General features: G+C 35.4%; 1 protein-coding gene across 3 annotated transcripts in view; it reads right to left on the minus strand.

The window, feature by feature from the left end:
* Window positions 1–22,793, minus strand: part of Crb1 (crumbs cell polarity complex component 1) — a 190,372-nt gene that overhangs the window by 128,553 nt on the left and 39,026 nt on the right. For 2 of the 3 annotated variants that reach the window (XM_063239652.1, XM_003474709.5), the window contains exon 2: window positions 7,545–8,126. In XM_063239652.1, the coding sequence (XP_063095722.1) occupies window positions 7,545–8,126 (582 nt within the window). Of the gene's footprint in view, window positions 1–7,544; window positions 8,127–22,793 lie in introns of those variants that run through there. The other variant, XM_063239651.1, reaches the window with a different exon arrangement.

Consider the following 22,793-nt stretch of genomic DNA (forward strand, 5'->3'; position numbering starts at 1 on the left):
CAGGTCAGCAATAAAAAGAAACAAGTTCCATCGATACACTGTACACAAGAAACACATTCAACTGGAAAGGAAGTTCATAGACTAAAAATCAAAGGAGAGAAAACAATTATTTCATCTGACAGGAGACCAAAAAAAGCAAGAGTAACTTGTCCATCAACCGCAGAATGGGTAAGAAGGACATGGTACTTTCATGCAGTGGAAAGTTACCCAGCTATAAAGCAGAATAATTTCAAGCCTCCTCTAGGTAAATAGATGCGACTGGAAGTTATGTTCATGACCGAAACAATTCAAACTCATATGTGTGAACCCTGGCAAACAGAAGGAGGTAACGGTATCCAAAAGCAAAATAGTTCATGTAAGAGCAAAGGGCAGGAAACACCTTGGAGGGAAAGGTGGAAACTACTGTCAATTTCTTATTGTCTTATCTTGAACTCTTGCATTGTTTACACAATTTTGTTAGGTTTCGCTTTGTTCTGACTAGTTTTGTTACATTCTATGCTATCAGATGGTAAGGGCAGCTATTTTGAATATAATGGGATATTTTATGGTAATCATGGTTTCCTATTATATTGCTTTGAAGTCTTGTTAAGCTTTCATTCATTTGTTTGGTTTTATTCTGTTTTGTTTGATTTTATTATGTGTGATGGTATGAACAGCTATTTTGAAGAAAACAAGACATTATAGCAGCCACTGCTGATTTATTACCATCTTGCTTTGAAGTCCTACGATGCTTTTGTTCTTCTATTTTGATTGGTTCTCTCCTGTTGTTGTTTAATTGATTTTATTATGTGTGATGATATATACAAAATTTTTGAGGAAAATGAGATATTATAGTAGCCATTGCTCATTTACTGTTATTTGGTTTTGAAGTTCTATAATGCTTTCATTCTTTTGAATAGTTTTACATTTTTATGTTTGATATTATTGTGTATGAAGTTATGCTCAACTATGTCGAAGAAAAGAGACATTATGGGAGCTGCTGTTGATGACCAGTTGTCTTGTTGTGAAGTGCTGTGTTACTTGCATTGATGTGTTCTGATTTGCTTTGTTCTGTTCTCTTTTGGTTTTGTTCTCTTTTGGTTTTATTCTCTTTAAAAAAAAAACTTTTTAAAAATAAAATAGAATACCTGAGATTGAGTAATTTAGAAAAACAGTCACCAGGCATGGTGCTGCACACCTGTATTCCCAGTACCCTAGAGGCTGAGGTAGGAGGACTGTCATGAGTTTAAGCCTGGCCTGAGCTACATAGTGAGTTGAAGGCCAGCCTGAACCAAATAGTAAGACCCTGTCTCAAAACAAAACAGCAACAAGTCTCTCCAAAATAAATAAATAAGACAAAAAAAAGAAAAGAAACCTCAAAAACTAAACAAATTAACACAGAAATTTATTTTCCCTAGCTCCGCAGCTTGAGAAGCTTGTGCTTTAGGTGAGGATTTGGCATCTGGTATCGGCTTGTCTCTGTTTCCAAGATGGTGCCTTCAACCCTGCATCCTCCAGAAGAGAATATAGTACTTCTACTCACACAGGAGAAGAATAGAAAATGGTGAGCCACTCCCCAAACCCTTCTGGTTGTGGAACTAATGTGTTCATGGGGCACTATCTCCTCCGAGAAGACCCTGCATCCCAATGCTGTTGCACTGGTGACTCAGATTCCAACACATGCATTTTGAAGAGAATGTTCAAACCACAGCATCAAGCATCTAGAGCTGCTACCAGCAATACCTGCTTCATATAAATCACATTATTTATTTTTGTTCCCTTGTCTCATGGGCTTTGTGAAATAAGAGTCAAGGTTATCACATGAAACCCTCAGTGGTTTTTGAAAATTAGATCCCCAAGCAGTCACATCAGTGACACATGGAACTCATTATAAATGCAGTCGTGGACCCCTTTCAGATGAAGAATTCAGAATCAAACATTACATTTACTAAGCTAGACTCTAGGCAAGTTTGATACCGTGAAGATTGAGATCTGCTGATCTTATTCTAAGTTCACTATTTTAATGCATTCTTTATTGCTATTAGAGACTACAAGTTTTTCTTGGATAAAATACGTTGGGAAATAGTTTCTCCCTGATAAGTGTGGAGAGAGCCTTTTTCCTAGTAACTCTTAGGACTGCCTTTTCCTTCCATACCTGCAATTGCTCACCTAGACCAGGTCCTAGTATCTTATACCTGCTTATTTATATTACACTAACCTTCCAACCTAGTCTTTCTACCAGTCTCCTAGTACTAATAGGTTTTGAATACAGGAATGTCTTCAGATATTTTTGTTCCTAAAAAAGAGATACTTGAAAAATAAGTTTAATATGCATCTCATACTTGAAAAGTAAGTGCAATGTGATTGCTTTCATTTTTACAAAAATATTCTTTTTAAACCAAAGCTTATTTTAGAGTAGAGGAAATAACATATTGTCCTACAGGGTTGCTTCATCATCATTCAGTTGGCTTCCCTTCACACTGTGGCAGCCTGATTTTTCTCATGTTACAAGCATCTAATGGAGAAAAAACACCTTAGTCAGTCTGGTTAATTCTAAGGAAGACCACAATTACTGAATGATTCATTACCTAAGCGTGAACTAAAAGTACTCACATGCTCAGAGCTAATATTCTTTTCATTAAGGAAAGTTTGCAGGTGCTTACTTTTAGCTTCAACTGAAATTTTTGCTTATGCACAGCAAATTTTCACCAGCGTCACCAGTGGCTCTGTCTGAGCCCATTTCGGAATTCATGAATCACAGCTCCTGGAGCACAGTGGAGCACACCAAGGGGAATTCAAGCCGAGTGAAACCTCTCCGGTGTTATAGCTCTTTGCCTCTCCTATCTCTCCGTCTTTTAAAATTTATTATCTTTTCCTGCTTTGCTGCTTAGAAGGGCACAGGCTTTTGCCTGCAAGCCAAACTCTTTACAATCACTCTGAATTTGGTTGTAATGCACAAAAGTTAGGTCACTGTTTATAGTTTTCAGAATTCATCAGGAGGTCCCGGTTGAGTCAGAGCACACTCATGCTATTGTTCACGATCTTTTTCTTTCCTTTGCAACTTTGGCTTTTCCCTGGGTTCTGTCGACCTTCTTTGGGGTTTGAATTAATTGGCCTAAGCTGCCACAAACACTGGTAACACAGAATAGCAGAGAGGTAAACAAGCCTCTTTGAGTGTCTAGATGATAGTGCAGTGCAAGAAGTTCCCAAATTAAGTCACATGAATTTCATTTCTGACTTTCTGTGCTAGCTTTGTATCAGAATCATCAATAAAATTTGGCCCTCTGAAGATAGTCTGAACATTTCTGTTTTAGATCCCTCTGGGAAATTTCTAATGTCTCTTAAGGGCTGAGAACCACCAATGAACTACCACAACACAGTCTGTTGTGATAGACAAGTCTACCTACAGTCCCATCTTTGTATCTGAACAGCCCTAACCAGGTGATTCTCTTATGTGTTTCTCATTTAGATTCTACTTTTCCATTGAGTTTTCTTTATGCCAACTGAAAAACTGAAATAATAAAGTTCACCTAGATTCTTAGAAAACAAACAAAGATATATAGCATTATAATATCTATATCTTATTAGATACACATAATCAGCATTATATCAGGAAAACTGTCCTTTATTGTGGACTTTGAGCGTTAGAATGACGAGAGTGAACCTATCTATCCTTGGGACTGGCAGAAATATAACTCACAGCATAAATGAATTTATTGTTAAGTGAAATGTCTTTTGATGGAATTTTACTACATTTCATATGTAGAATACATCTCTGGAATTCCTTATGCCTAAATTTAGACCACTGCAATGATTCATTAAAATCCAATTAGATTAAAACAAAAAATTACAAAACAATCCTGCAAGCTATGCTTTTGCATTTATAAGGCCATTTAGAACTACCATAGTTAAAATGGTTGATACATTAATTTGATCTCACATATATTCTTTCTAACTGCTGTTCATGATAGTGAAGTAACAGCAGGCAATAGAAAATACTTAACATGGGGTTGGGGATTTAGCTCAGTGGCATAAGCGCCTGCCTTGCAAGCAGGCAGTCTTGAGTTCGATCCCTGGTACCGATAAAAAGGAAAAAAAACCCCAAAAAAAAAAAAAAAAAAAAAAGAAAATACTTAACAAAAGCATTGTAAACAAAATGAACATAATAAATAAAACTATTATAAACAAAAGCAATACAAACTAGCTTCACAAAAATTATTTATTTTTATTTAAATATTTTCAACATTCATATTCAATTTCCAAACTTCTAATAAAATAAAATGAGCTTAATGATATGTTATAAAAATGTGGATTTTCATGTATATATGCTTTATAAACAAACGTGTAATAGACATTCAATCAGTGAGTTAAGGAATAAATATAAGATGTCACTTCTGTCTTAAAAACTAACATTTTAGTTTGGAGAGAAAAAAACATACATATCTGCAAAACAAAACAGAATATAGAAAGTTCTTTAATAGATATGCAAACTATTTTGGAAGTAATAACCGTAATTACTGAAGGAGTGTGAAAGTATTATACCAGCTGAGAAGAATCTAGAAATGCTTCTTGAATGATGTGACATTTGAACTATGTCTTGAAAGTAGAGAACTTGATACTCTGAAATGTCAAGGAAGCCACTTGAGTAAAAAGTGAATGATGAGACGATACACAATGCTTTGGCAGAGAGATGTGGAGAGATGTGACCAATGTCAAGGACAAACTGTAGAAAGCTTTCCATAAGAAGCTAAAATTATTTTCTATGTAGTGGATCCTCTCATGGTTCTCCAGAAAGATCTCTTTTAAAAGGATTTTAAAATCTTGGAGAAAGGTGAGGCTATTTTAGAGAATGGGTAGGCTGTGTTACTAAACATAGAGATGAAAAAGATGAGTCAAGACACTGGGAACAGAATGGTGAGCTCTGTTTGGAAGACACCTTTGATGCCAAAGCAGCCAGTTGTGAAGATTAGGTGAAGAATGAGCAAATTTTGCTCTCAAGCATATTTTGTAAAAGAAGTATTTCCAGAATAGATGATATTACCTAAATGATTCTGGGTTTCTGGTACAAATTTTGAAAAGGATTATGTTCCAGGTCACTATATTGCTTAGCATATTTCAGGAGAAAATGACAAACTGAAGAAGTATGCAGGAGTTGACAGAGGAAGGAAAGTTGCAAATCAAATGCCACTGCTACATAAGTTGCAAGAACTAAGAGAAAAATTGATGTTAAAATCTGAATGATGTCTCAGGCACAGGAGACAGATGAGCAGGAGTTAGAATGGCGAACGTGAGGAAGGGTAGATGTGAGCTGTACTCACAAACTGGTGGAAATCCCTTATGGTTTATATCTATATGTCCCCTCCAAGCCTCATAAGCTCCAAGTGGTGGAGTTTTGGGAGGTATTTGGATCATGGTTGCATAAGTGGATTAGAAGCTAAATGTGAGGTTAAGAGGTGAAGCCTGGTCAGAGGACCAGGTCACTGGGGCCATGGCCAAGGAGGGTGTGTCTCCCTCCCACCTCCCCGATCTCTCTGCTGCCTGTCTGCAGCCCTACCTTGATGCCAGCCAACTATGGACTGCAGTGTCTACCAACTGTGTGCCAAAACAAACCTTTCCTCCTTTAAATTGTATGTCAGGTATTGTGTCTCAGCAATGACAAAAGTAACTAAGACAAAACCAAAAGGCACAGAAGCAAAGGAATTCATGAAGAATTGACTTACATGAGTAATTGTGGTTCAGGAAGGCGGAGAGGATAGAGATTCAGTGTACCTGCTAATGAGATAATACATAACCCAGTAGTGAATTGTCAGCTCCTTATTATTCAGATAAATTATATCAATGGAAATTTTTAAAGAAATAGATATTTTTTTCTTTTTGCAAAAAATTAAATAAGAACTGGCTTGCTATTCCTGACCTATGGCTCACACTTGAGCACTGGAAATCTACCAATTTGTAGTAGGCCTCAATGTCAGATTTGAGCCTTGGAAGGCAAACCTGAGCTAAGATGAATAAAAGATATGAGCTGCTAAGAAAATCTGAATTGCCTGGACCTGGGAAAGGAAGATCAACAATTCTGCATTGAATGCAAGTTATAGATGTTGTTGTTTTTAGTTTTATTTTCTCTTCAATTAAAAAAAGTATATGTATTTAAGAGGTACAGTGTGATGTTTTGAAATGTGTAGGCTTTGTGCAATGATCATGTCAAGTTGGTTAGCATAGTCGTCAACTCAAATATTCATCATTTATTTGTGCCAAGAACATTTCCAGCCTTCTCATGTGCATTTTAGAATATGCGTTTTTATTAACTATAGTCACCATGAAATAGAACACCAAGACTTATTTTTCCTATCAACTGTAACCTCAGGCCCTTTGAATAACATCTCCCCTTTCCCTGTTCAATTCCCCAGTCTCACAGCCTCTGGTAACCACCTTTCTACTCTATTTCTATCCAGGCAACTTTTTAGATTCCACATCTAAGTGAGATATTATGGTATTTGTCTCTCTGTGCCGGGCTTACAACATAATGTCCTCATTCAAGTTGTTGCAAATGACAAAACCCAAAAAATCTTTGCCATTTCTAACCACCAGAGAAATATAAATTAAATCCTCAGCAAGATATCACTTTACACGCATTATAGGAACTATTGTCAGAAAGTTGAAAGATAACAAGCATTGGAGGAGCCTGAGGAAAAAGGAACCCTTGTACACTTGTCATGGTTTATGCCTGTATCCCCCAGGCCTCATGAGTTTGCATTGTGCATTTGTGATAGTTCATTGTCTAGTGCTTGGATTGATGGTGTCAGTGCTCCACCCACATAGGGGTGGGGCCAGGATGTGATGCAATGGCAGGAAGAAGGTGTGTCTTGCTCTTTGCTGGTTGGAGCTTGCTGTAGGCGGCTGCTATGAACTGCGGTCCAGCCATGCCCGCCTGCCTTGGAGCCAACTGAATGTGGACTGAAACCTCCAAAAACTGTAAGAAATAAACCTTTCCTTTCCCAACTTGGGCATCAGGTATTTTGTCTCAGTGACAAGCACAAAGTAACTAAGACAACACTGCTGGTGATATTGTAAATTAGTGTTTTGGAAAGTAGTATGGAGGTTTCTCAAAAAACTGAATTATCATGTAATCCAGTGACTCACCTATGAGTACACATGTAAGGGAAAAGAAATCAGCGTGTCTAAAAGACACCCGCACCTGTTTGCTTGTTGTAGTGTTATTCACAATGGGCAAAATATGCAAACAGCCTACATGTCCATCAATGGAGAGGTTTTAAATGCAGAAAGTATACACAGTAGAATACTATTTAGCCTTTTAAAACCCGAATCTAGGCTCCAAATGATGTAGAGCCCTAACTATAACAGTCACAGTCACAATACACAACCACTTAGATTTCAGTGGATTTTCAGTAGTTTAACAAGCTTTCTTTCTGTATGGTGATTAATGCCTGTTGAAAACTTGGTCTTGTTTTATAAATGAACAGAACATAAAATGTCACTCCTACCTTTGCAATATTAAAGGAAGACAAGGTTAATTAGATCACATAGGATTCAGATGTAATACTCACCAGAATAATCTTGCGGACAGATACAAGTGTATCTTCCTATCTCGTTGAGGCATATAGCTTCATTCTTACAGGGATCCGAAACACATTCATCTACTTCCAAGTCACAGTGCCTCCCTTGATATCCTGGGACGCAGAAGCAGAAATAGCCATTGATTGCATCCTGACACACTGCCCCATTGTGGCAAGGGCTAGAGGCACACTCATCGTGATCTATCTCACAGAATCTTCCCCCATACCCAGCAGGGCAGATGCAGACCGGGTGAACGGGGTCCTGAAGGCAAGTGCCACCATGTTGGCATGAGCCCATACCACAGGAGCCAAGGGCAGTTTCACAAGTCACCCCATTATACCCGGGAGGACATTGGCACTGAAAGCCCCTTTCTCCTGGGGTGTTCATGCAAGTGGCAATTCCTTGGCAAGGATTGGAGGAGCAGGGATCTTTCATGTTGTCACAGTCTTCGTCCAAGTTATTGGCTGTGTCTGAACAATGGCACTTGCTGTCTTGTGAAAAACTTTTGCATGTAGAATTATTTTGGCAAGAATTTGAGAGGCACCTGGTGGTGTTTTTATCGCAAAAAGAATCTACAAAGAAATAAAAAAAATCAAGATTAAACATAAAAATGGTTGTGAGCAAAATTAAAGGATTTCTTTCCTTTTGATCCTGCCACTTCAAACTCATTAACAAAAGACCTACTTTCTACAGTAAAATGATGAGCAGTAATTCTTCATGTGTCAAAACTTTTTACATAGTTGCTAATAAGAAATGAAAATGGCCAGTTTCAGATTCTTTCTTCTCTTTTGTACCCCATTTTTCAAATCTAAATGGAATTGAAAGATTGGGGGAAATTGAAATAGTTCTTAATACTTCCCATTTACTCAGAATTCTGAAATTCACATTATTCATGGAAGATTTTTTAGAATACTAGGAAATTAATTGCAAGATTTTCCCTGAAGAAGTTGCCTAAGGAAAACTGGTAATTAAATAAATACTATTACTTTGTTTATCTTAGTTCCTAATTTATGCTCTAAAAAGTATAGAAAATAAAAATATAATAAAATACGATTATGTATTGAGAACCTACTTCCTTTGCTAAATATTCTATCTCCTCCGATGTAGCTAGTATCCTTGGAGCCCCTTGGTAAACAGAGGTATGGGTGTGTCCACAAGGAAGGTGCTAAAGACTCTGGAATTGTAGTCCACCACATGGGCATTATTAACTGATGCTACAGTTGTGTGCACTAAAGAGTCAATCACTTTTTAGAAAGACAATGATATTCTTTAAACATATAAAGGAAATGAAATTTATTGCATTATCACAACTAATTAAATACACAACAAGGAAATAAAGGCAGAGTGTGCACAGACTGCCACTGACAGGAATATTACCAGGTAAAGATTATAAGTACTCTAATATCTGTACCAGGCTTGAAAAAGAATATGGCATATAGTATTGTGCTTAGTACATAGGTGTACACTCAGTGAATGGCAAAATAATTTTTAATAGTGATAACATCTTTAAAACAAGACTTATATGAGCACATAAAAATTTGCAGGGTTATTTAAAATTCTGATTGGAATTTAATTTCAAGTCAATTCTGTGGCTATTGGAAATAGCCACAGAAATTTTGTTTAACTTTGATGCAAGACATATGCAAAGTAAGAAAATTTCCATACCCCTCTATGGAGGCTGCAAAATTGTTTCCTTGTAGTAAAGCTTGCCACCTACTGGCTATTGAAAAGTCTACACTGGTGAGCTTCAAACTGGCCTTTCTCTTTCCTTCTTTCCTTTTTCTTTTTCTTTTTCATTCCTTCCTGCCCGCCTGCCTGCCTGTCTGCCTGCCTGCCTTTTTCCCCTTTTGCTTTCCTTTTTCTTTTTCTTTCTTTGCAAGAGTAGCAAGATTCCTTCAGGGAAAATAAATGTCCTGAGTCCTCTCAATACACAGACAGGATGGGAGAACTGGTGAAGTTGGAGCAGACAGCCTGGTCTCCTGCTTCCCCTGGAATTGCCTCCAAAAAGTCTTAACAGTGTGAGATAAGTAGTTGGATAGAAAACAAATTTTTTGGTGCCGAGAATCAAACTTAGTGAAAGGATTTTTGCCCAGACAGGATACTGTAGCCAGGAAAGCCTCAACAGGAACATCCCCCACCCCTAGAGATTTACCTGTGACTCTATCTCCCCCCACCCTTAGGAATCTGCCCCTGGCACCAAACATGTGCCAATGAGATACCTGTGCATCTCTAATGGCCCTAGGGCACTACCCTAAGCTTAAGCTACTTATATACCCCCCCACGCCAAGTATCCACCAGAGAGAAAGCCAAACTCCAGCTGGGGGGTGGGGGTGGGGGAGTGTCGGTTCTCTCTCTCCGTGTTCTCAGAATAAAGGCCTCTTTTGTTTTATACTTCACATCTTTTGGAAATAATCCTATCATTTGGTGCCACTCCTCCTAACCTCACATAATTTTCAGAATTCTACCTCACCATGACAATGATCCTACCTCAATGTCATCCTGATATAATGACATGTCCTCAAGGGCACCTTTCCCTCTACCTCATCTGGGTCCTTATCTTGTCTCTTTGTTTTCCCAGTCTAACATATGTGCATTCACCAGTGAAGTTGTCCTGGCTAAAACACCTGGCACCAGCATCTATCTGGGCATCAACCGTCATCCCGTCAACTCCCCTAGACTCCAGTACAGCGCCCCCTGCCAGCAGGAAGTAGTTAGAGAAATCTTTGCCCCTTTTCATAATAATCTAAGACAGGATATGAAAAGGTTTTGGCCCAGACAGGACACTGTAGCCGGTAAAGCCAAGGAGCTCTATCTCCCCCACCCCTAGGAATCTACCTCTGATGCCAAACTAGTGCCAATGGGCTACCTGTGCATCCCTAATGTCCCCTCAGGCACCACCCCTAATCTAAGCTACATATAGGCCCCCACTCCACGTGTTCCACGGAGAGATCGCCAACCCGGGGGTAGAGATGTGCTCCAGGGGGTCAGGGAGGTTCTCTCCCTGCAATCTCAAAATAAAGGTCATTTGTATTTCATACTTCTTTTCAGCTGCCACCAGTCCCCCACAGTTCTATTACTTAGGATCTTGCACTTGCCAGGCCAGGGGCTGCACCACTGAGCTATATCCCCAGTCTCAAGATCAGCAATTTGAAAACCTCTATATGTAACAAAATGAAATATTTGTGTAGTTACTGTAAGTAGTTATTACTGTCTCTTCCACCAGGTATTTCTGATGGTAAAATGAAACACTTTGCAGGATGTAAAATCTAGTTTGACCAGTTTTTAAAATGACGAAGACGTAAATAACATCCAATGTGTTTGTGTGCGTATGCATGTATTTCTTTAGTAATTAAATTTATTTGGAAAACAGCCATATGGTTCATTTAAGTGGCTTACATGGACAATATATTTATTCAGATCAGTGAAACTGCAATGAATTATTTGGGGTAAGAGCATTTTAATTTCTCAGAAATTATTACTATTAATATTCATACCTTTGTTGTTGATGAAACAGATCTCTGATTTAAAATCATCAATTAAGACTATGGTTTGTCAAGTGTTTGTTTGTTTGCTTTTTACTGTCAATCTTTTGCCAACTTTTAAACTATCCAATCAAAGAAGATTTGCCAAGCAGAGGAAGATCTGTAGTGAGATGAGAGGAGAAACAGACCTGCAGGAGCCTGGCTCTGCCCCTCAGAATCTCACTGTCCTTATCTGCAAAAAAAAAAAAAAAAAGAGAGAGTAGAACTGACATCTTAGTGTTTTGTGAAGACTCAGTCACTAAGTGCTTGATGGACACATAGCTAATGTTCAATAAACGCTAGTTATTGTTGTATAAGAAATAATTATGAGTTCCTATTAGACTTACTAGATTGTGACTATAACAATAAAAATAACCAAAAAAGTATAATTCACTATAATTGCCACTGAAGGAATTTATTTCAGGAAACACAACCGCAAGCCCAGGTGCTCCTTCACATAGAGAGCCTAACATAATGGACTAATTCTCCATGCTAAATGCATCCTTTCTATGATGTATTCAGGCTCCGTCAAGGTTGAATAAAGATAAGTGTGGTACAGAATCATATAACATCTGTTCTTCAGTGTTTTCATTTTGCAAGAACATCTTTCCATCTAACTATAAATTTCAAAAGCTTGTAAATGTTTAGCTTAGAAAAACAGCTTAGGAAATGAGATTCGTGGTAAAGAGCTAACTATTCAGAGGACGTCCCATACCCTCAGCATCTATTTATTCGTAACAAATCCTCAATAATTATTTCTTGAGTATGAATTATTATCAAAGCCATGTGTTTTACCATAGTTATGCCTCTTTATGTATGAACCATATACATGTGTGTATATGAAAATATATGCACAAGTAAATGTATAATATTAATACTTGATCTTTTAGATTCTTTTTATTTAAATATTCACTTATCACTCCTGTGCTCATCCTTTTTTGGATTTGCTAACTCCATTCTCTCCATATAACTTCATTCCCTCCTCATAATTCTCTAATAATCTTTGTCTCCAGGTCTAATATTTATTGATAATAACTTTAAGAGGTAAATTTTCCTTGAGCAAAGGGTAGAAAAAGCATGGATGGAGCTACTATTATTGTTTGTATCTGACAACAATTTATTTAGCAATATTGATCACTCCCAATATACTTTCCACAGCATACACAAAATTATTTGTACTTATTGCTGTATAGCATATATTTTCCTAGTTTTTGTTTGTTTTCTTAAAACTACTGGAAGATCATCAGAGTCTTGGAAAATTCATTACTAAGGAATTTGCTAAGTATGGTGGGAAGTAATAAACTTACAAAGGCAAAATTCCTTCCATTTTAAATCTAGCTTTATGTATATTTAACTTAATTTTACCTAGATAAAAATAAGAGAGGAAAATGGGACTTAGGAACATAAAATTCATATTTGAAACAATTTCAAATGAATATTTTTACTTTCTTTCATATCAAACATTTTTGTACAAAATATAGCTAGTATTTACTAATAAAATGTTATTTGAATAAAATAGAAGGTATAAACAATGGTAGTGAAGCTGAGTCAAAACTTCTAGATCTAAAAATTTCAATTTATGAAAATAAAGTGTTTTCTTGCATTATTTTTAATCTGGATTTCTGCACAAAATGAAATTCCATTCCATGTTTGAAATGAGAAAGACATAGTGGAAACAGACACATCTTTATTCAGGACGTGGCCAAAATGACTTGCACATGCTAGTGAGTCAATAGAAATTTGTTGAATAATGAATGAGTGAGCAAGAATCCTTGAATTCACATTTGAGCCTTGCTGTGAAATTCTTAACTTCGGCCTCTTTTGATAAAATCAAGCAGGACAAATCATCAGTTAAATCACTTACTTTGATGTACAGCATGATAGAATCCACACGGAAGAGTTAAAATAAGAAGTCAGACTCCTTCTATCCAAAAGTAGGCATTCACTGTGTCACCCTTAGTTATTTCTGTACATGTGGTCTCTGAATTATTAAATTGAGAGTAATTAAGATAATGGAAAGAGTATAGTTTTGTGATCGGAGATACAGAGATTGAAATATGGGCTCTGATATTTATCATCTCTGTGAATTTAAGGAGAGCATCATCACCGAACCTTAGTTTCCTTATTTTTAAAGGGAAGGATACATAGTCATATGCATAATGGCTGAAAGCATAAACTTCAGGGCCTCTGCCATTTGCTAATCATTACTTTTTTATTATGTTAATATTCTTTACTCAGTTTCCACTTTGTAAAAATGATTCACCTATTTTACAGAATTTTTATGAGGTTTTAATTAATATACATACAGTGCACAGCTCAGAATGAGCAATATAAACTATTATTTTCATTGTTGTTTTCATTAGAAGTAAAAGAGATGATGTTCATAAAATTTCTTGGGAAAATCAGCATAAATTAGCTTTAATCAATATTGTTTGGGTTTCCTTTCAATGCGGAGTCCAAAGCACATACATCTTGACACCCCTGTAGCAGTTAGGGGGGAATTTCAACTTGATGGTCCTTGGAATCCACCCCACGAATTTGTAGAGCACAATTCTAGGTGGATTGGCATAGGTCACGGAGGCATGGTCTTGTGGTTTATATCTGTTCCCCGTGCCTTTCTGCTTAAGCACTCTTCCCTGGCACTGCTTCCTGGGCATGAACTAAGCATGAGGTGAGCTCATGAATTAACCAGTTTTGCTCTGCCGTGTCTCCCTTTAATGTCACTGTGTTGGAGCCAGCCGATCGTGGACCAAAACTGTGACCAGATTAAACGTTTCTTCTTAAATTGTGAGTGTTGGGCATTGCGTTTCAGCAATGGAAAAGCTAATCCAACTGATGATTATCAAGGTACTGCATACATAGTTTATGGTTGGTAAATACATACTTAAAAAATAAAATTATTCAAGGAAAATGAATCACATTTATATTGGAAAGAGAATTTTGAGTTGGGGGAGTTCTACAAAATAATAAGTTTATCATCAGCACTAATTATCTGAGAATTATGTCTCATAATATCCATGTATATCACCTTCATTCTTACAACAATTAACTCACATGTAACTCTTTCTTTGAAACATAACTTTCCTACTCCAGTTAGGAAGATTATGGTCAGAACTTACTGGTTCGATCTCTACCTCAATATTCCTATTCTGTTATCTCTTTAGAGGGTCCATGGCCTGACTGAGAAATTTTTCCATGACCATATTTTAAAACCTTTGTAAATGATAAACATTTTGCTAAATCTTTTATTTCTAATTTTCAGTGTTATCGTTGATGAAAGAAGGGATCTGAAAATTTAAAGATTTCTTTTAAATCTTTAAAGAAAAGATTCCCCCATGAGAATACAAGTCCCTGCATACTGCTTTACACAGCCTAAGAACGGATCTGGCTCAGACAGCACTTGATGGTTAGGGTTAGGGTGGCGGAGTAAGTTCTTCTTGCCTTTGGCTGTGATCATAGTATCTCAGAGAAGATGCCTTAGCTTTGGAAAATGACTAAATAATGTAAATTGTGAAGGTCATGCTTTATTAAATGCCATCATTGAGAATTTTAATAGAATCCAATTATATTTCTTTGACACTATTTAAAGCTTACCAGTGGATTCTCTAATCTTAATATAACATATATATTTTAATAATGAAAGATTTTTTATTCTTATCTCTTTAACTTGTGGAATAGACATATTTTACTAGCTCCTTTGTGTCTAGTAGACTCAAATTTAAATTTCCACTGTACAAATAGTCTTTTTAAAAAAGTAAAATTTTTTCTCAGTTCACAAAGCCAGTTCTTAAAACTGATCAACAATCACAAATTCAACATTAATTGTAAAACACGGATCCAGAAAAATTGAGCTATGCAAGACTTTTGTTCTAAAATAAGTTCTGAAAGTTTTAATATTTTCCATTTTAGTGTTTTCCACTAAGTAAGTATAAGTAGGGTTAAATAAAAAATGGGAAACGTTGGTAAAATAAATGAAAACAGTCCTTCAAATTCTATTCCATTTCACTGTACACCAAAATAATATAAATAATCAGTATAAGAATGAAAAATAGAAGTCTTTACATTTTATTGTTGATATCATAAAATTATCTCAAGTTGATTTGTTCCCAGAACAAATGCATAACACGATTTTCCATTTAATGTCTATGAAAATTAATGGAACTAGAAGTATTATATCTATTTTCTAAGTAAGGAATAGAAGTTCAGCAACTTCAAACAACTTCACCAAATTAGCACATCTACTATGCATTAGATTAGCATCCAAAAACCTTCAAAGATTATGGCATTGCCTGCAAGTCACCCAATGGTGTTATAGCTCTTGGTCCACAGACTACACTTAATGATAGGAGCTCTGCCAGTGCCGGCTATTAGTAAGTCTTCTAGTAATCACATTAAAAAGGAAAAAGATAAGTGGAATTAATATTTAATGTGTTTAACAAATATATTGAAAGGATTATCATTTTAATATGCATTCCATGTAAAATTACTAGTGAGATATTTACTTTTCTGTTGTCTATGAAATTCTATGTATATTTTACACTCCCTGCTCAATTCTGGTTAGCAGCAGTGCTACTCAGAATTGCTTTAAAGCAAAATGGGACTATAGATAGCAGTTATTATAGCAAATAATGCAGTTTATCACATTTTTTTCAAATTTTTGTACAGGCCACTAAGGCCTAGAAAAATAGTCTATGGTCATGACTTAATTTTAAATTATATTATTTTATGACCTTCTTATAGTAGTATCCATGAATAAAGGCAGTTCAAACTACTTTCTGAGAGTTTCTTAAGAATGTCCTTTAGATAGTACACAATCTTAGAAACCCAGACAAGCCATATTTTCTATATTTGCTGTATTTTTCTTTTTTCTTGAACATTTGGTCTAAGCAGCCACGGAACTTGTTGTTAAGACATAATTTAATTTATACAATTATTTTCATCATTTTATACATGATGACTTTTCTTTATAATTAAGAAATGATTTCTTTAAATTCAGGAACTATACTTCCTTGCTGTGCTTGTATATATGACCTATGCATAAGGTTTTGATTACACATTTTGAAAACTACATGAGCTTCTAATACCTCAATAAACACAAGATGATTGTCTGTTTTGCTGATTAATTGGTTTTACCCCAGGGAAATTTGTTTTGCTCACTTTATGGCTCACTACACTTCAACAGAGAGAGAATGATTTGTTTTTGCCAGGTCACTCTAAGTTTTGAGCTAAATTTGGGAGAAACTCAGGTTACTGTGGTTACCAGCTAACTTGGAAGCTACCATGAATACATTTAATTTTCTTTTTATTCAACTAAAAGCCCCATGGTACTGAGAACAACAAGGGTGATGCCACTGTGCCCTGGTCTGAATAAGGTTTTGAAGAGTTTCTAAGTGGCTCCTTGCCCAGTATGTCCTGGCACCTGTTGTTCTGAGCAGGAATGTGGTACACACAGACATGCCCAAGCTCCTCTGCACAGCCTCGTGACATACATGGGGAACAGGTCTTGATGGCTCAGTGACCCACTTGGCGAACTCTACCCCAGAAGGATGTGACAGATTCTGAGGTTTCATTGCTGAACATGAAACACTAGGGAAATGAAAATACTGTAGCACTATTTCAAAACTCAGAAGGAGATACATGATGCTGACACCTTTCTAGGAGTTGAAAGAAAATACTTCATATTTGGAATTGGCAGCTTAATTAAACAGAAAAGCACAAAAGTGTAAAAAGAGCTTTACTGTAAAAATGCATAAGATGCAACTTTACATGACATCATACTTTTTGAAATATGGTCATAATCATCTCATTTAGGAGGGCACGACCATCCATATCTTACAGCTTAAAATATTCTGAAGCTTATTTGGAAAAGGGGAAAGATGAATTTAAGCAAATAATTCATTAATTTCAAATCAATAAACTTAATAAATTAATATTGTATTTAAGAACTTTTACTTGATATGGTATTTTATTCTTAAAATTAAGCACATATACTATTCATCTGTCAATGGATAGACAGGTAGATAGATAGATACATAGATAGATAGATAGATATACTGTCATGCAACATAGTATTGCTAATCATAACTCATTATTGAAATGAATGCTTGCTCCCTATAACCCTAAATTTAAATCTCTCTGTGACTAAACTTAAGACTTTCATCTCTTCTCTTGAAAAATTATACCTAGATTAGTTTCACCTGTTTTTATGTCATATGCCTACATTTCCCAATCTTTTTACAAAACATCTTGCACAGTGTCTATGGATGAAAAAGGAGCCTTTACTTTCTTGTGTATTATATTTTACTATAACTTTAACTTCATAAATTTAGACAAAATTCTACTAAACTTCCTTTTTTAATATTTAGTGAAGTATAAATCAAATGGTATTGTCCTTAATTCAGAGAAAACTGAATAACATAACAAAGGCTTAATATTCAGGGTCCATTACTTAGCATGGGAAGGTTACCGCCTATCAGAGAGCCCAATAGCTGTGTGTATGGTTTCACTAAAGCAACAGCCTTTGGGTGATTTATGAGAACATTAGTCAACTTGCTAATGAAGATTATTTATAACTTTCCACATTTTTGGTGAATACTGAGACAAACATACTTTTATCACTATTTCAATTTCATTTGCAGAAAGAAAAGATGTGTCAATTATTATCTAGGTGGAGAAGCCTAAAATCTTATCCACTCAAACCAGATGTTGATAAACAATGGTTTATTCTTCACAAAATAAAAGCAGTGTTTAAAGGCTTGCATCAAATAAGCCAGCTAATATTTTTTCTTCAAAAGAATACTATCCCTGTGGTATAAAAGGAGTTAAAAAAGACCCATACAGCATCTATTTACCTCAAGTCTGTTTCTAAAGCACCATATCATGTTGTTATAGAAACCACTTAGGGCTGAAAAATCTCCCATGATGATTATTGCTATAGTAACCACCAAAAGACAAGAATCTAGGTTTTCATCCATTTGCCATCATCCCTCTCACTCCCAAGACAGATTTTCTTCTAAATTCTCTAATGTTGCTGGAAACATAGGAGGAAAAAGGAATCAATTTAATGGGGCATAAAATAAGAGAAAAATGAGGACACTACAGGCAATGAACAAATCCAAGGTGTTTTAGCGACACATTTTAGAAAGAAAAAATATAATTAGATAGAGAAATCCATTTCTAAATTGTCATCAGATCTCTTTATTTCTAACTGTTCAAACTCAAGATACTAAAAAACTGAATATGAAAATATTCTCATATTCTTAAAGCTATCATTAGACATGTTGGAGAGTTTCACAAGAACACGCCTTTGTCTAAGATTATCTAGTCCAGTGTAAATCAAGTGAAACAAATAAGGCACTTTTCTTTTAATAGTTTATGCTAAAAATTTAGGGGGCTGAAAGTGTAGCTCAGCAGTCGAGTGCTTGCCTAGCATGCACCAAGTCCCAGATTGCATTCCCAACAACGCATACACACAAACACACACACACAGAAAAACATTATTAGCTTCTAAAATAGTGTCACATTTAAAAATCAACTTTTGAAAATAAATATTTAATATTTTCTCCAAAGCATGAAAAAAAACATCAAATTGTAATACAACATTAAATTTTGTCACTCTTTTATATAAAAATGGTCGATATTAATTAAACCAAATATAATAATTCTTTTATCTGCTTTTTGGGCTTATACTTCATCTCTTTATAGGATTCATCCTGTGTGTCAGTATCTAACAAACATGTTAGTTGTACTTTTTAGTTTTTATATTCTAGTGCACATATATAGAAATTTAACTTTGATGTAATTTGAAATTTGATTTTTTAAAATCGATGCTTAAATTATGAGATGACATAATGGTAGTGACAGAAAAGATATTGAAGATCTCTCTTACTCCAGCAAAGATCTTAACAGTTCTTCCTTAAATTATAACTATCGATGCACAGAGTAGGAAAGAACCATTGCAAATCAAAGCTATCATTCAAGTGCATGACGTCAGCATAAACAGTATGCCCTGCTGTAGACTTTGGTTTACCTCTGTGATTTTCATTTTACAATGTCTAGGGTAAATTATAATTTTCTAAACATTTTATTGGAAAAGGAGTAACAGGATTGTTCAAATGAGCATTGGCCCTTTTCAGGATACACAAAATAAACCCAAAATAAAAATACATTCAATTCATGTCTTGAGTAAGAGCAGGATACTTTAAGAAAACTAGGAAAACTAACTCATTACATTTGAAAATTATTTTTTATTAACATGTTTTTCATCAATGTCTAAGAAAATATGTGGAAGTTGATGCAAATGTATCTTTGCTTTGGTTGGTTGCCGATGTTTGGGTATTTATATTCATGAAGTATAATTTCTATATAAATGGAAAAGTTAAATGTTTCTGATACTTTTCTCTACTTTTGGATTTTTACAGCTCTCAGAAAATTTTGCTATCTATTTTAAATTTGTGCAGATGTAGCTTTAGAACTGAAAGAAGGAAATTCTTTGAAATGTCTTTGGCTAAAGTATGTTGACCTAGTATTTACAATAAATGCCAGGATTTTTCCAAAGTGATTATGATAAGAAGTCTATAGTGCTTATATGCAAAGTACTACCTACCACAAACATAAAAAAATATTAGTACCTTTTGTATCTGGTTGAAAAATAGTCTGGCTGTTGAGTCACTTGGGTACCTGATGCTTTTTTTTTTTTTTATTTTTAAGATGGTAACGTGCAACAAAACAAGACAGAACAAGCCAGCCAGTCAAGATAATGCAGTGAAACTGGTACAGAACTTTGGAGTAGCATATAGGGGTAACAACAATAGGTACCATAGTATACCCTGTTATCTTTATAATAGTTGTCCATTCAATCAGGTATAGCAAATTAAACCAAAACCAGAACACTATAAAACCAATCAAAACAGAATATTGAATAGAGTAAAACAATCAGAACATAGCAAAACAGTGAAAACAATATTGGCCTTCAAAGACAAAATAGAAGGAGATCCTCCATACTTGCTATACTGCATACTGTCATCATCCCAAGAGATTCTCAAATCTCTGGCCCCAGGTCAGCCGAATCAACCTAACAATACAAGCACTTAGTTGCTGTATGTACTATCAACTCCCCACTGGCCGTGCTCCAAAGTATCCAGGTGCTGGGGAGGGGTCTGGAGTAGGCTCTTTGGAGACACTGACTTGTTCTCTCCCTGGCATGCCTGAGGCTTGCTTGCGCTGCTGACCAGGAAGGCTGGCTGGTTGCTTTCTTGGTCCATTCCCCAAATTCCAGCATGGCTGATTCTTGGGAACTACCTGATGCTTTTCTGCGATTACCCAGACCGACTTAAAGTATCATACTCATGACAATTCAAAAATATTATCTTTTTCTTTACACCAAACATGTTGTTTAACCATTTTTTAAAATATGATATCTTACCAAATGTGTAGTAATTTCAAGAAATAGCTACTTTTCACCATTGTACATATAATCAAAATAAGATTGCTGATCCAGGACATACCCTCCTTACTTTAGTGGTTAACAAGCAACTTAAAGCCGGGGGTGGGGCACATATGAGGCTACAATATTCAGACATTGAACAAAGTTAGTGGTGAATTGTAGTTTTTCTTAGAAATGGAATCTATGATTTCCTTGAATCTCTTACCTGCAACAGCTTTTATATTCTGGATAGAGAGAAGTTGTACAGAGAAGGAGCAATGTTCCTCTGGGCTGAGGAAGAAGAAACCAGAGGTAATTAGGGAAAAAGAAACATTCAGATGAGGGACCTAAAGGCATATTATTCATCACGAGGGCCTAGCAGCAATCATTTGCTGAGAAATGGAAAGGTGAACTGAAATACCAAAAGTTAGAGAACGGATACTCCAGCTCAGCCCACACACAGAAACTTCACTGCTTATCTCAAGCACTGATGAACCAGTAAGCCTTTTGCACTTGGTGTGCCAATGTTCTAGAGAAAGGAAAATACCATAAAGTCAAAACCAATATAGAGCCATCCAAAAAATAAACCAAGGTAGATAAAACATTTAACTGCCTTCTGGAATAAAATTAAAAATGTTTTAAAGAAAACTAACACAACCAAGAATTCCCAGTTATCATCTGAGTATCCAGTACACAGAAATCATTACACATATGTGAGCAACGATCCAAAACATCCAAAGGAAATACTGAAATCACTTAAAAGTTGAAATGAGTAGACAAGAATTTAATATTTTCAAGGTCTTAAGAAAAAATGAATATGAATAAACAAGGGAGAAATCTTGGCTGAGAAATTGATACTTTGGGAAGAGTCCATCAGAAACTGAGAAGTGTGACATCAAATTTAAATCATGTCCCTGGCGAACTCTATGGTACATTGGAGCCAGAGAAGGAGGATCCATGAGTTTGGAGATTATTAACAGAAATTACATAATTTAGTGAATGGACAGCAAAAGTATTTCATCAAAAGAAGACAGCAGCAGTGACCTGTGTGATAATTCTGACTAGAGTCCCGTATGTGTGATTCACCCAGAGGGAGACGAAAGGAATACAGGGCAAAACTGAATTACGAATGGCTACACATTTCTCCAGTTGAATGGAAAACACTGACCAGTGCAATTTAGCAAATTATATAATCAAGGTTAATGTAAGAAAATCATACTTTTACATGTTAAAAGAAAATTGCTCACAACCAAGTTTAAAGTGACATCTCTCATAAATTATTTAAGGATTAAGGAAGGAGAATCATGTTGTATACAGCTGAATAGACATGACCAATTTTTAATTAGAAAAATATAGCAGTCAGAAATATAAAGGAAAATGTAATGGAATTTTTGAAGTGCTTTAAGAAAAGCTAAAACCTGTCACACTAACATTTACACCTGTCAAAATAGTTTTTCGAAATGACAGTGACATAAGAATATATTCAGACAAACCAAAGCTGACGGAATTAATCAACAACAATCTATTTATTTGGGTTGAAGGAAAATGAGCTTGGCAAAAAACAAAAAACCTTACATCTGCACAAAGGAGTAAAAGCACTGTAATTAGCATATATTATAATAAATACAAAAGACCCACACCTTTATATTAATTTCTTTGCCCTTAAATCAAACTTAGTTACTTTTATCGTGGTTCATTCATATATAGATGCAAAATGTTAAAGTAGCACTAAGGGCAGGGAAGTTCAAAAACAACTTTACTCATGCAAAGTTCTTAATTTTATGTGAAGTGCAACAGTACAACACTTAAAGTTGACAGTGTAAAGTTCAGAACACATATTGTTATCATTAGAACAGCAAGTTAAGCATAGAGCATGGACCTCTGGAATCTGGAGAACATTTTTTTTTAAAGAACTTGTGACTTAAAGCTATTTTCATAATCTAATTAAGACACTATCTCTTTGCCCTCCCTTGTTATTTGCATTGCAAGTTTGTAAAGAAATCTAATCAGAACAAGGATTATCTGTGGGATGTGGAGATTAACTAGAAGGTTACATGTGGGAAAGTTTTTGAGCAATGGAAATACTCTAATGTGATATTGCTTATATGACAGTATATATTTGTAAAAGTTTCATTAAATAATATAGTTAGTATTTGTATATTTTATCACTTATACATACATTTTTGTCTTATTAAGAGATTATGAAAAGTTTAATGTATCTATACATAGACCAAGAAATGTAGTTTTCACTTAAAGAAATACTATTAATTCCTTATTTTTCTTCTTGACAGTCC

Source organism: Cavia porcellus, unplaced genomic scaffold (genome assembly GCF_034190915.1).
Source record: "Cavia porcellus strain 051 isolate PalLab524CR breed Dunkin Hartley unplaced genomic scaffold, mCavPor4.1 scaffold_29, whole genome shotgun sequence".
NCBI classification, from domain to species: domain Eukaryota; kingdom Metazoa; phylum Chordata; class Mammalia; order Rodentia; family Caviidae; genus Cavia; species Cavia porcellus.